The following is a 14678-nucleotide window of genomic DNA, read 5'->3' on the forward strand; positions in this document are numbered from 1 at the left end:
AAAAAGTCAAGGGGTCTGAATACTTTCCGAAGGCACTGTACATGCTGCGTGCATGTGCACGGTTTATCAGACACTCCTCCCACGAGAGCTGCTCTTCTCCACTAAGTCAATCGTTTCTTTCACACCTCCTCACTACTGAAGAGAAAGGGATGACTCAAGCTATAGCCAGACTAAACCTGGGCCAACTTTCTCGCTCTCTTCCTCTACTTTGTCTCTGTCTCTGTCTCTGTCTCTGTCTCTGTCTCTGTCTCTGTCTCTGTCTCTGTCTCTCTGTCTCTGTCTCTGTCTCTCTCTCTCTCTCTCTGTCTCTCTGTCAATTCAATTCAATTCAAGGGCTTTATTGGCATGGGAAACGTGTTAACATTGCCAAAGCAAGTGATGTAGATAATATATAAAGTGAAATAAACAATAACAAATGTACAGTAAACATTACACATACAGAAGTTTCAAAACAGTAAAGACATTACAAATGTCATATTATATATATACAGTGTTTTAACAATGTACAAATGGTTAAAGGACACAAGATAAAATAAATACGCATAAATATGGGTTGTATTCACAATGGTGTTTGTTCTTCACTGGTTGCCCTTTTCTCGTGGCAACAGGTCACAAATCTTGCTGCTGTGATGGCACACTGTGGAATTTTACCCAGTAGATATGGGAGCTTATCAAAATTGGATTTGTTTTCGAATTCTTTGTGGATCTGTGTAATCTGAGGGAAATATGTCTCTCTAATATGGTCATACATTGGGCAGGAGGTTAGGAAGTGCAGCTCAGTTTCCACCTCATTTTGTGGGCAGTGAGCACAGAGCCTGTCTTCTCTTGAGAGCCAGGTCTGCATACGGCGGCCTTTCTCAATAGCAAGGCTATACTCACTGAGTCTGTACATAGTCAAAGCTTTCCTTCATTTTGGGTCAGTCACAGTGGTCAGGTATTCTGCCGCTCTGTCTCTCTCTCTCGCTCTCTCTCTCGCTCTCTCGCTCTCTCTCTTCAATTCCCCCTTAGCCTCTATCTATCCCCTTCCCTCTCTGTCTACCTTGAGTGACATGCCTGCATCTCTGCCTCTCCACCCATCCCATCTCCACCTCTTCAATCCTCCCCCACACCCTAATGGTTCTGCTCTCTCTTATGTCTCTTGGAGGTACATTTACTGCTTACAGGCTTCTGAACAGAGTGCATTTTTCTTGGAAATTGCATAATGTAGGAATGAAAACTATAATCAACTCCTTTTTTAATTGTGCTGTACTGAGCAGGCAGTTCATGTCAGTTAACGTCCTTAACTGTAAAAATGTCACAGAAAAGATTCTTACAGCATAACTCTCTCTGATGACATAACACATCCTCGTGAAAGAGGGGAAAGGAAGGGGAGAAGAGGTAGACATGTGGACAGATATAAATACAGTACATATAGAGCAGAATTTTGGGAAGGAGACAGGCTGCGTCTCAGCAGTCTAAAATGGCCTCTCCTCTTTATTTGTACTGAACTGACAACATTGGATTTATGTAAGATTTGTCAATTAAGGAAAGGACACAAGGAGAGAGGCAGCCACTTAAGACTATTGAAATGTACCCCTGGTCTCTGTGCTGAGTGAGAGAGACTGACTCATTCCTCAGGCTTCTCTGTCTGTCTGCTTGCCTGCCTGCGCGTGTGCGGGAAAGTTCTAGTCCCTGACTGCCAGTGATCACATGTACCAACTCTGTTTATATCACAGCTCAGCCTGGAGTACCATCCACGGGCATACACACAAACACACACCGCCTCAGCCTGGAGTACCATCCACGGGCATTGGGTAAATCTGCCTAGGGCTCTGCTATCACACTCTCTCTCTCACACAGACAGACAGTCAACACAGACAGACAGTCAGACAGACAGACAGACAGACTCCTAATATGTCTCTGTTTTCTTTTAGAGTGGAATCCCAGCTCTCTCAGAGTGAAGCAGAGCCATGATGTAGACTAATCCTAAACTTCAGACTGTTTATCTCCTCCCAGGAATGGAAGTCAAGTAAACCAACATCTCACTTAGTGGATCAATGATTAAATGGATTGGATATATTGACTCGGGTGAAGTTAATTTGATAAACGCTTCAATCAGCGCAACAAATTATCTAGAGAGTCAGGCTGTATTTTCCCATCCGCTCGGAGTGGATTGGAACAAAGCGCGCTGCGCTTTGAACTGGCAGAGTTCGATCCGCAAATCAGCTGTCGTGCGGAGGAGCGGCGAGGGACAGTTGGTGAAGAAGTCCAAAGACAGTCACTAGCATACGGTAAGACGCTACGAAAACACACCGGCTACGGACTAATTTACTAGACTAACTCGAAGTAGATATGGCCTAGGCTATTTCAGTTTATGGCTAGGACAGGAATTGGGTTGTTGCTGTCGGCCTACGCCGTATTTCTCCTCAGACGTTTAACATCGTAAGTGGAAATACGTGTTGAAGGTCTATTTAATTTAACCAGAACCACACCGCATAACTATGTGATTTTGAGTCACTGATTGAATGGCATGGGTTTTGGTTTTATTCGCCTAATTGACGTCAGAGCGTTGTTCTGTCACCAACTATTTCGGAACCGGTGAGCAGTTGAACTCTGACGTCACACAATAAAGACCCGAGAGGGATACCAGGGCGGGAGAGAAGAGAGGGACGGGGATATGTTCATCTGATCTGCCGATTTTTCTACTGAAAATTATAACGGGTAGGAAACGTTTCATTTCATCCTTCTATTCTTATGTGTTCTCTCCGCACCGCTCACTGTCAGTTTCCACCGCTGTCATTGAAGCCTGTGGAATAGCTGGTGTTGCACCACTCCGGTTTCTGCATTGGTCAACCGATAGGTTCGATTCTCACACTGAGAGAGGCGTTGTTGTCTCTTGACATATTTGCCGGTAATAGTCTACAATTAGTCTACCTGGCGGAACAACGACAGCGAAATTCGGTGCGGCGCAGATCGGCTCTATAATGGATGACAGGTGCTGTTTCTTTGTCTCATTTTCTACCGTAGAGATTCACAGTGATGAAGATATTTACAGGAAAACCTAAATAACAACCATACATAGGCCATATAAATAGCCTACCATCTGTTGTAGTTTATCCAGATATAAAATAGCTCGCAGGGCAGACTGTAGCCTACAATGACAGACGCATAGTGTCATATTTAGGCTAACAGGACTGCGGTTTTATAAGACTACTGATAGCGCGTGTGTGTGTGTGTGTGTGTGTGTGTGTGTGTGTGTGTGTGTGTGTGTGTGTGTGTGTGTGTGTGTGTGTGTGTGTGTGTGTGTGTGTGTGTGTGTGTGTGTGTGTGTGTGTGTGTGTGTGTGTGTGTGTGTGTGTGTGTGTGTGTGTGTGTGTGTGGCAGATAGTGAGGTGCCAGATGGTAGGGAGTTCCTCACATTCACTAACTTTGAGCTTTTACTACACTGCCATGGCAACACCTTACTACATTACCATAGCAAGTTCCACACATCATCTGTGATGGAGTAAAGACTTCAAGATTCATTAGAATACTCACATGTGTGTTTAGAATATGCGTGTGTGTGTGTGTGTGTGTGTGTGTGTGTGTGTGTGTGTGTGTGTGTGTGTGTGTGTGTGTGTGTGTGTGTGTGTGTGTGTGTGTGTGTGTGTGTGTGTGTGTGTGTGTGCGTGTGCATATGTGTGTGTGTGTGTGTGTGTGTGTGTGTGTGTGTGTGTGTGTGTGTGTGTGTGTGTGTGTGTGTGTGTGTGTGTGTGTGTGTGTGTGTGTGTGTGTGTGTGTGTGTGTGTGTGTGTGTGTGTGTGTGTGTGTGTGTGTGTGTGCGCGTGTGCATATGTGTGTGTGTGCCTCACCAGAGAGCCAGGCTGTGTGGATCTGTTTTTTTCGGGCCCAGGAGTATGCCTAACCCAGTAACCTTTCTCTCCATCTACCTCCAGAGTGTCAGGGTGTGTGTTGGGGGTCACAGAAAGGTCGTTGCCATGGGGAAGGACTACTATAAGACGCTGGGTATCCCTAAGGGTTCTAACGAGGAGGAGATCAAGAAGGCATATCGCCGCATGGCACTGAGGTTCCACCCAGACAAGAACACAGACGCAAATGCAGAGGACAAGTTCAAAGAGATCGCTGAGGCGTACGAAGTTCTGAGTGACCCCAAGAAGAGGGTCATCTATGACCAGCTAGGAGAGGAGGGTAAGAGAAAGAGAGGGTGCTCAGCATTCTGAGAGTGTTGTCGGTGTGATTATATAATTGTCATGAAGTAATTTATGGGTGTGTGTGTGTGTGTGTGTGTGTGTGTGTGTGTGTGTGTGTGTGTGTGTGTGTGTGTGTGTGTGTGTGTGTGTGTGTGTGTGTGTGTGTGTGTGTGTGTGTGTGTGTGTGTGTGTGTGTGTGTGTGTGTGTGTGTGTGTGTGTGTGTGTGTGTGTGTGTAAGTGAGAGAGAGAACACTGAGCAGACTCCTTTCTTTATTTAGCTATCCCCCCACCTCACCCTTCCACCTCTACCCTCTGACAGTCTGACTGTGTGTTCTCTTCTGTCTGACTAGGTCTTTCCACAGTGTGTTTGCGTCTCTCAGATAGGCCTGAATCCATGCGGAGGCAGAGATAAGAATAGCAGTGAGGTGGTGTGTGTGTGTGTGTTTAGCTGTGGGTAGTCTTCTCTGTTTCTGTAGCAGCAAGGCTCTTGCTAGACCCCCCCACCACCACCACCACCGGATCCTGTGGGAACTCTCTCACCCACATGAGTTCGCTCTGACTGGTACCCATGCCTCCAGGGCCTCCGCTCCTCAAACACCCTCCTACCTGCTGTAAACTAATCTCTAAAACGATTTAACTCTCTCCTTTCTCTACGGAAGGGGAATTAGGCTACAGGTATGTGTGTGAGTGTGTGAGTGTGTGTACTCACAGCCTTCTCTTTCTCTCCATCTCGGTCAGGTCTGAAGGCGGGGGGCAGTAGTGGTCAGTCTGGGGTTCCTGGTGGGTCGTACCACTACACCTTCCATGGGGACCCCCATGCCACCTTCGCCTCCTTTTTCGGCGGGTCCAACCCCTTCGATATGTTCTTCGGACCACACCGCAACCACCACAACCGCTCCAACGGCGTCCACTCCAAGGTCCCCAACGACCATGACATGGAAACAGACTTGGATGAGGATGACCCCTTCGCCTCTTTCACACACTTCGGCTTCCCCGGGGGGGTCAACGGCTTCCCTGGCCATGGCGGGGGCAGGAGGAGGGGGGTGCAGTCGGAGCGTTTGGGGGGGTCCAGGAGGCAGCAGGACCCCCCGGTCGTCCACGAGCTGAAGGTGTCTCTGGAGGAGATCTTCCATGGTTGCACCAAGCGGATGAAGATCACCAGGAGGAGGCTGAACCCTGATGGCAGGAGCAGCTGTACGGAGGATAAGATCCTGAACATCGTGATAAAGAGGGGATGGAAGGAGGGCACCAAGATCACCTTCCCTAAGGAGGGGGACGAGACCCCAGAGAACATTCCTGCAGACATCGCCTTTGTGCTCAGAGACAAAGGACACGCCCACTTTAGGAGAGACGGCTCCAATATCATCTACACAGGCAATATCAGTCTGAAGGAGGTAGGAGCTGTGTGTCTGTCGCTCTGTCTTTCTCACACAGACTTTGTCTCCACAAATACATTATTACAAAACTAGCAGCCTGTGACAAAGTGCTCTTTTACTTTCTTTCTCTCTCCACAAATACCCTACAGAACACTCACATAGAACTGGAGGCCTGTGGTACTAACCTGTTCAGACAATATTTGAAATGTTCTACTCTACAGGAGACTCAAACTCTATCTGCCTCTAGGTTTTCACAAGGGTGTGTGTGTTAGTAAGTGGAGATGTTCTAATGAAGAGCATCAAAAGTCACATCTCTCTCTCTCTCTCTCTCTCTCTCTCTCTCTCTCTCTCTCTCTCTCTCTCTCTCTCCTAATCTCCCTCTCTCCTACTCTCTCTCTCTCTCTCTCTCTCTCCTACTCTCTCTCTCTCTCTCTCCTACTCTCTCTCTCTCTCTCTCTCTCTCTCTCTACTCTCTCTCTCTCCTAATCTCCCTCTCTCCTACTCTCTCTCTCTCCCTCTCTCCTACTCTCTCTCTCTCTCCTACTCTCTCTCTCTCTCCTACTCTCTCTCCTAATCTCCCTCTCTCCTACTCTCTCTCTCTCTCTCTCTCCTACTCTCTCTCTCTACTCTCTCTCTCTCCTACTCTCTCTCTCTCCCTCACTCTCTCTCTCTCTCCTACTCTCTCTCTCTCTCTCTCTCCTAATCTCCCTCTCTCCTACTCTCTCTACTAATCTCCCTCTCTCTCTCTCTCTCTCTCCTACTCTCTCTCTCTCTCTCTCTCTCTCTCTCTCTCTCTCTCTCTCTCTCTCTCTACTCTCTCTCTCTCTCTCTCTCTACTCTCTCTCTCTCTCCCTCACTCTCTCTCTCTCTCCTCTCTCTCTCTCTCTCTCTCTCTCTCTCTCTCTCTCTCTCTCTCTCTCTCTCTAATCTCCCTCTCTCCTACTCTCTCTACTAATCTCCCTCTCTCCTACTCTCTCTCTCTCTCTCTCTCTCTCTCTCTCTCTCTCTCTCTCTCTCTCTCTCTCTCTCTCTCTCTCTCTCTCTCTCTCTCTCTCTCTCTCTCTCTCTCTCTCTCTCTCTCTCTCCCTCTCTCCTACTCTCTCTCTCTCTCTCCCTACTCTGTCTCTCTCTCTCTCTCTCCTACTCTCTCTCCTAATCTCCCTCTCTCCTACTCTCTCTCTCTCTCTCTCTCCCCTCTCTCTCTCTCTCTCTCTCTCTCTCTCTCTCTCTCTCTCTCTCTCTCTCTCTCTCTCTCTCTCTCTCTCTCTCTCTCTCTCTCTCACTCTCTCTCTCTCTCTCTCTCTCTCTCTCTCTCTCTCTCTCTCTCTCTCTCTCCTAATCTCCCTCTCTCCTACTCTCTCTCCTAATCTCCCTCTCTCCTACTCTCTCTCTCCTACTCTCTCTCTCCTACTCTCTCTCTCTCCCTCTCTCCTACCCTCTCTCTCTCTCTCTCTCTCTCTCTCTCTCTCTCTCTCTCTCTCTCTCTCTCTCTCTCTCTCTCTCTCTCTCTCTCTCTCTCATACTCTCTCTCTCTCTCCTACCCTCTCTCTCTCTCTCTCTCTCTCTCTCTCTCTCTCTCTCTCTCTCTCTCTCTCTCTCTCTCTCTCTCCCACTATCTCTCTCATACTCTCTCTCTCTCTCCTACCCTCTCTCTCTCTCTCTCTCTCTCTCTCTCCCACTATCTCTCTCATACTCTCTCTCACTCACTCTTTCCTACTCCCCGGGCACCTCTAACAGCAGTACACTGGTGTTCATGTTTCTAGAACTCGGCTGTGGGCAGTGGTGGAAGATGTGTGTGTGTGTGTGTGTGCAGTTAAACATGGGTACTCCACCTAAAAGAGGCTGTTCCTCTGAGTACATGACCTTGTTCAACACATCCCTCCAGTCTATCTGTGAAGTGAGCTGAGCTCTGGGTGGGCAGACTGAGTGCTTTGCAGAATGTCTCTCTGCCGCTGCAGTGTGAGTGAGCATGGGGGAATGTGTTGTCCCTGTGTGACAGGCCCACTCACACTCTGCCCTGTCCTGCCTCATATGTCTTCCTTTATGATAGCTCTTTTAATGAGCACAACAATCGTTATGGTACTCACCATGTAGTGCAAAAACGCACAATAAAGGATTTATACACTTAGACAGCTCTCTTTCTCTTTTATACAGAGAGAGAGCAAGACACACACACACAGATAGAGAGAGAGATACAGAGAGATACAGAGAGAGAGACAGAGAGAGAGAGAGAGAGCGAGAGAGAGAGAGAGAGAGAGAGAGAGAGAGAGAGAGAGAGAGAGAGAGAGAGAGAGAGAGAGAGAGAGAGAGAGATAGACAGAGAGAAAGAGACAGAGAGAGAAAGAGAGAGAGACAGAGAGAGAGACATAGAGAGAGACAGGGAGAGAGAGGATTGTGGTGTGAGGGTGGTATTCTGACAGACAGTTCATTTAATTAAACCTCTATTCCTGTGTGGTCACAAGCTCAGCTGTGACCAGCCTGTGAAATGAAACACTCTTTTATAGTTCCAATATAGCTGCCATTTATCTACTGCCTATATTCATGGACTGGCTAATGGCAGACCCTAAACGGGAGCTGGTTAAGTACATACTGTATTAATTATACAAGTACCGGAGTGCTCAGATAAGCTCATTAACCAGGAGGCCTGTATTACTGCTGTCATAAACTGTTCTATCTTAATGTCATATACTGCCATAGAAATATCTTTTAGTTATGAGATAGTGCACTACTCTTTGTGCATTAAACATGTAGGGAATAGGGTACCATCAGGGACACAGACCTTGTTGATTCAGTCCGTATTTCGGAAGTTCAGCTCTGTCGCGTGATTGAAACGTAAAGGTCATTTCCGATTGAACCACATATGCATCGTTTACTGTGAGTGCAGTCGTTGCGCACGCGGGAACATTGCCTAGCACTGTTGGAGCTAGGAACACAAGCATTTCTCTACACGCGCAATAACACCTGCTAAATATGTGTATAACCAATCAAATTGGATTTGATTTACATTTCAAACGTGCTATAGCTCTGAACTTCCACGATACGGATTGAATCGAGCCCCTAATGTATCCAGTAAAGACAATAAATGCTCATTTAGATCCCGTGAAGGAGAGAGACAGGAGAGAAACCTGAGAGAGACCGGAGAGAGGTGAGGAGGGAGGAAGGGGGAGATGTTGAGTATTGGAAAGGGAGAGAGAGTATTGGGTATTTGGGTTATCTGAACCATTATCTGAAAATATAGTTTAACTGGAGCTGCCAGGGAGCTCTGCTTCCATCCAACAGGAAGGTATGATTACAGAGGCCTGGCACTGGGCGCTGTTGACGGGCTGGCTGCTTTTATACATTCTGTTAGCTATGCTGGCTGGGTTTTGGCCCTAAAATAGCTGGGTCAGACCCTATGCTAGCTACACCGGCTGACTTTAGGCCCTCTGTTTTACACAGGCTTTAGGTCTAACAATAACAAGCCCAATGAGAGCTACGTTGCACAGTGCAGAGCTGAAGGCTCTTTATTTAGTCTGCTAAAGACAATTGTTACCTCTGCATTATGACCATTCAATGACCTCTACCAAGGATGTCTGGAGTCTGGACCTTTATGTCATCACTGGAGCCGGTGGCCTTAACCTGCAACTGCAGGCTTCAAGCCCTGCTGTCTCTCCGGCTGTTCTCTCTAAATCAGGACAGTTTGCCATTCGGCGTCAGTGTGGAAAACAGGAAGGAAGAACACACACACACACAATCATACTTAGAAGGCTATCGCTAACTCTAAGAGGAACTTGACTTCTGATATTACAGAGAAATATGCTATATGCATTGGCAAAGACAACATAGCATGTGATAACGCTTAGGCAATGGTTTCTGGATGCCTTATGTTTTGGAGGGTGGGGGGGGTTGAGGTGCGGGGGTTAGTAAACACTGGATTAGGCAACTGCTAACTGGGACTGTTGACACCTGATTGGGCAACTTGTAAGCACTAAACTGGAACATACAATTCAAAATATTTTAATGTTATTGAATTGAGACTGGAAAACTGTAAGCCTACTGCACGTACTCAGAGTTTGAATTTATCAGGTGTGTAATATATTATTCTGGTGCTGCCTTGTCTGAGCTGAGGCTTACATCATTAGACTGGCCTTATGTCAGCTGTCTGTGTGTCTCCAGTGTCATAGCAACCTGTCTAGGGGCTGGATTCAAACCATAGCGCAGAATGTCATTTTTTGTAGCGCGGTTGAAATGTACAGGTAATTTTTGATTGAGGCACATATGCAGCGTTTACGAGAATGCAGTCACCGTGAACGCGGAAACATTGAGAATGCAGTCACGGTGAACATGGAAACATTGAGAATGCAGTCACCGTGAACGCGGAAACATTGAGAATGCAGTCAACGTGAACGCGGAAACATTGAGAATGCAGTCAACGTGAACGCTGAAACATTGAGAATGCAGTCACCGTGAACGCGGAAACATTGAGAATGCAGTCACCGTGAACGCGGAAACATTGAGAATGCAGTCACCGTAAACGCTGAAACATTGAGAATGCAGTCAACGTGAACGCGGAAACATTGAGAATGCAGTCACCGTAAACGCTGAAACATTGAGAATGCAGTCACCGTAAACGCTGAAACATTGAGAATGCAGTCACCGTGAACGCTGAAACATTGAGAATGCAGTCAACGTGAACGTTGAAACATTGAGAATGCAGTCAACGTGAACGCTGAAACATTGAGAATGCAGTCACGGTGAACGCTGAAACATTGAGAATGCAGTCACCGTGAACGCTGAAACATTGAGAATGCAGTCAACGTGAACGCTGAAACATTGAGAATGCAGTCACCGTGAACGCGGAAACATTGAGAATGCAGTCAAGGTGAACGTGGAAACATTGAGAATGCAGTCAACGTGAACGCGGAAACATTGAGAATGCAGTCACCGTGAACGCGGAAACATTGAGAATGCAGTCACCGTGAACGCTGAAACATTGAGAATGCAGTCACCGTAAACGCTGAAACATTGAGAATGCAGTCACCGTGAACGCTGAAACATTGAGAATGCAGTCACCGTGAACGCTGAAACATTGAGAATGCAGTCAACGTGAACGTTGAAACATTGAGAATGCAGTCAACGTGAACGCTGAAACATTGAGAATGCAGTCACCGTGAACGCTGAAACATTGAGAATGCAGTCACCGTGAACGCGGTAACATTGAGAATGCAGTCACCGTGAACGCGGAAACATTGAGAATGCAGTCACCGTGAACGCGGAAACATTGAGAATGCAGTCACCGTGAACGCGGAAACATTGAGAACGCAGTCACCGTGAACGCGGAAACATTGAGAACGCAGTCACCGTGAACGCGGAAACATTGAGAACGCAGTCACCGTGAACGCTGAAACATTGAGAATGCAGTCAACGTGAACGCTGAAACATTGAGAATGCAGTCAACGTGAACGCGGAAACATTGAGAATGCAGTCACCGTGAACGCGGAAACATTGAGAACGCAGTCACCGTGAACGCGGAAACATTGAGAATGCAGTCACCGTGAACGCGGAAACATTGAGAACGCAGTCACCGTGAACGCGGAAACATTGAGAATGCAGTCACCTTGAACGCGGAAAACATTGAGAATGCAGTCACCGTGAACGCTGAAACATTGTCTTCAAATTTCAATCGTGCTTATCTTCGGCGCTAATGATTCAATCCAGCCCTAGATAGTAAAAATGTCATCTGTTGCTGATTACAGTTACATGAAAATAAAGTAATCGGTAACGTGATCCTTTGGATTACTCAAAATGAGTAACACAATCTTTTGGATTACTTTGGGATTACCAGATATTTTAAAACAGAAAAAATTGTTAACCTAATACAGTATTATTTAACTGAGTAACATTAGTATTTCTAAATGGGGGACTATTGTGAGAGCATAAAGATCCTACAACTCATATGTTTGATATGTGAGAGCATAAAGATCCTACAACTCATATGTTTGATATGTGAGAGCATAAAGATCCTACAACTCATATGTTTGATATGTGAGAGCATAAAGATCCTACAACTCAAGTGTTTGATATGTGAGAGCATAAAGATCCTACAACTCATATGTTTGATATGTGAGAGCATAAAGATCCTACAACTCATATGTTTGATATGTGAGAGCATAAAGATCCTACAACTCATATGTTTGATATGTGAGAGCATAAAGATCCTACAACTCAAGTGTTTGATATGTGAGAGCATAAAGATCCTACAACTCATATGTTTGATATGTGAGAGCATAAAGATCCTACAACTCATATGTTTGATATGTGAGAGCATAAAGATCCTACAACTCATATGTTTGATATGTGAGAGCATAAAGATCCTACAACTCAAGTGTTTGATATGTGAGAGCATAAAGATCCTACAACTCATATGTTTGATATGTGAGAGCATAAAGATCCTACAACTCATATGTTTGATATGTGAGAGCATAAAGATCCTACAACTCATATGTTTGATATGTGAGAGCATAAAGATCCTACAACTCAAGTGTTTGATATGTGAGAGCATAAAGATCCTACAACTCAAGTGTTTGATATGTGAGAGCATAAAGATCCTACAACTCAAGTGTTTGATATGTGAGAGCATAAAGATCCTACAACTCAAGTGTTTGATATGTGAGACCATAGTCACAGAGCTCCATACCAACATTTTCAGTTGTCTGGACCATATGGTCGCACCAAGATTTTGTTGCGGGGTCACGTAGTAGAAAACACGGGTTGCCTAATCATCTTATTAAGTAATTCAACCTGCTTCATTAAGTACTAGAATAGAATGGTATGATCAATAAATTAATTTGAATGCACAATTCCAGATATTTTATGATGCACACCCTAAATTGTCACGAATTTTGAGTTGGACAATTAGGCAATTATATATTACTGTTAAAATACAGTCCCAGCTTTTTTACATTTATTTTTTGTTCAATAGAGATTAAGTAACTATTTTAGGGCACAAAAATAGCAAATTAATTTGGGGCTAATTCACCAAATGAGGAAGTAGTTAGCTAGATTGCAAACAATACATCTAGCCTAATATTAGACTACTGATAGTTAGACTACTGAGAGTTAGACTACTGAGAGTTAGACTACTGATAGTCTGCCGTAGTATTTACACCACTAAATGTAATATATAGGCCTATGTTGTCACCTTGAATGGCCGACGTGAGTGCCCTATGTTCAATAGTAAGAGTTGATAAATAGAATTCAGACCTACAGAACGCTGGGTCCCAGTTCTCTTCAGTGTTATTCTGGGATTGCGTCTTGAAATATTGCGCAATCAGAAAGCATTTCTCTACTGCTACGGACAGAGATCACAACCGAGAGAGAGGGAAAGTGCAACGCAGCAAGCAGGAACTCGATGACGACTGTCTGACCAGAAGGCTAGGTGTAAATGTTTTGGAAGCCTTACCTATTCATTCAACCAGTTTAATACTAAAGAAGCCATCCATCCTTGATGAGAGGTCAGCAGAACGATAGAACCTATAAGAGCGTGTGAGAAGTCTTGAGGGTGCGCTAAATGAAAGTGGGCAAATGCTGGCAGTTTTACAGATGTTGCCTCTTGAGATTAGATGAAGTAATCCCGAATGCAATCAGTTGTTTTTAAGAATGCAAGCATAATCAGATGATTCATTTTTGTAATTAATCCAAGCTGATTAGTTACTTTGTTTATGTATTCTGATTACTCAGTTACTACCCAACCCTGGCCCTAGGTTAGGGTTGGAGTTTAGTATGGTGTGCTGCCTGCTCTGGGTAGGAGTTGCAGATCTAGGATCAGTTTTCTTTTAATTGTAGGGTGCGAAACTGACCTAAAATGAGTGGACACCCAGGTTTCAGCCTCTCTCTCCGTGTGTGTGTGTGTGTGTTCGTGTGTGTGTGTGTGTGTGTGTTCGTGTGTGTGTGTGTGTGTGTGTGTGTGTGTGTGTGTGTGTGTGTGTGTGTGTGTGTGTGTGTGTGTGTGTGTGTGTGTGTGTGTGTGTGTGTGTGTGTGTGTGTGTGTGTGTGTGTGTGTGTGTGTGTGTGAGAGAGAGAGAGAGAGAGAGAGACCACGACCTCAGCTTATTCGGTCTTACTTCATTAGCTGTAGAAATGAGACCACACTCTAAAATTAGCCTCCTGTGCACTCTACAACCCCCCAACTATCAACCCTACACACACAAGCACACACACCGGGGTTTTCCAAGCTCAGGAAACTTGTTTAAGTGTCAGAGAGGGAATGATCCATTGTAGATGATGATGTCATTCTGTTCCACTCTGAGCGCCAAGTCATGTTCTCTAATGTTCTCCAGCTGAAACTGTGTTCTAGTCTGCTAAACTGGAACAGATACTAGTTTTCTACGTCCATAGCTCCCGAAACACACGTTTTCACCTATCCTTAATCACTGAATTAGTTAACAACTAACAACATATGATTTTGTCATCATTGGGTGTGAGTAGAACAACTCTGTGCAACGCCAAGAGGAACAGATTGAGAATCACTGTTGTAATGAAGCAGTCATATAGTAAACATGCTTGTGTCATATGATACAGTAGTAAACCCTCTCATATCCCCCTCCCCCAGGCGCTGTGTGGCTGTACGGTGAACATTCCCACCCTGGATAACCGCGTCATCCCGCTATCCTGCCATGAGGTCATCAAGCCAGGGACGGTAAAGCGGCTGAGGGGGGAGGGCCTGCCCCTCCCTAAGAGCCCCACTCAGCGCGGCGATCTCATCGTAGAGTTCACGGTTCGCTTCCCAGACAGGATCCCTCCCCAATCCAGAGAGATCATCAGACAACACCTACCCCAGTCTTAGGACACCCCCCCCTCCCCCCAGACTCATTACCCCCTCCCCCCCAGACTCATTACCCCCTCCCCACCCCCCCAGACTCATTACACCCCTACACTCCTGCCTTCCCCAACCTCCCAGACTCATTACCCCCTCCCCACCCCCAAGACTCATTACACCCCCACACTCCTGCCTTCCCCACCCTCCCAGACTCATTACCCCCTCCCCACCCCCCAAGACTCATTACACCCCCACACTCCTGCCTTCCCCAACCTCCCAGACTCATTACCCCCTCCCCACCCCCCAAGACTCATTACACCCCCACACTCCTGCCT

General features: G+C 46.0%; 1 protein-coding gene across 3 annotated transcripts; it reads left to right on the plus strand.

Annotated features, from left to right (window-relative positions):
- The first annotated feature begins 1710 nt into the window (after positions 1 to 1710).
- LOC124033279 (dnaJ homolog subfamily B member 5-like) lies at positions 1711 to 14398 on the plus strand. 3 transcript variants are annotated; one of them, XM_046345264.1, is made up of 5 exons: positions 1711 to 1793; positions 1914 to 2270; positions 3915 to 4167; positions 4909 to 5564; positions 14137 to 14398. In XM_046345264.1, exons 3-5 carry the CDS (start codon positions 3957 to 3959, stop codon positions 14368 to 14370), a joined length of 1101 nt encoding a protein of 366 aa, XP_046201220.1. In that variant the 5' UTR covers positions 1711 to 1793; positions 1914 to 2270; positions 3915 to 3956; the 3' UTR covers positions 14371 to 14398. The 3 variants fall into 3 exon arrangements, with proteins under 3 accessions (XP_046201220.1, XP_046201219.1, XP_046201221.1); XM_046345263.1 differs by lacking the exon at positions 1711 to 1793 and having other exon boundaries at positions 1817 to 2270; XM_046345265.1 differs by lacking the exons at positions 1711 to 1793; positions 1914 to 2270 and adding an exon at positions 2617 to 2700.
- Positions 14399 to 14678: the final 280 nt, after the last annotated feature.

The sequence above is a fragment of the Oncorhynchus gorbuscha genome, linkage group LG04 (genome assembly GCF_021184085.1).
Source record: "Oncorhynchus gorbuscha isolate QuinsamMale2020 ecotype Even-year linkage group LG04, OgorEven_v1.0, whole genome shotgun sequence".
NCBI classification, from domain to species: Eukaryota; Metazoa; Chordata; class Actinopteri; order Salmoniformes; family Salmonidae; genus Oncorhynchus; species Oncorhynchus gorbuscha.

Coding starts and splice junctions, on each gene's coding strand:
- LOC124033279 (XM_046345264.1), top strand. CDS start 3,957: ATGGGGAAGGACTACTATAAGACGCTGGGTATCCCTAAGGGTTCTAAC. Junction 4,168..4,908: donor TGACCAGCTAGGAGAGGAGG/GTAAGAGAAAGA, acceptor CATCTCGGTCAG/GTCTGAAGGCGGGGGGCAGT. Junction 5,565..14,136: donor GCAATATCAGTCTGAAGGAG/GTAGGAGCTGTG, acceptor CCCCTCCCCCAG/GCGCTGTGTGGCTGTACGGT.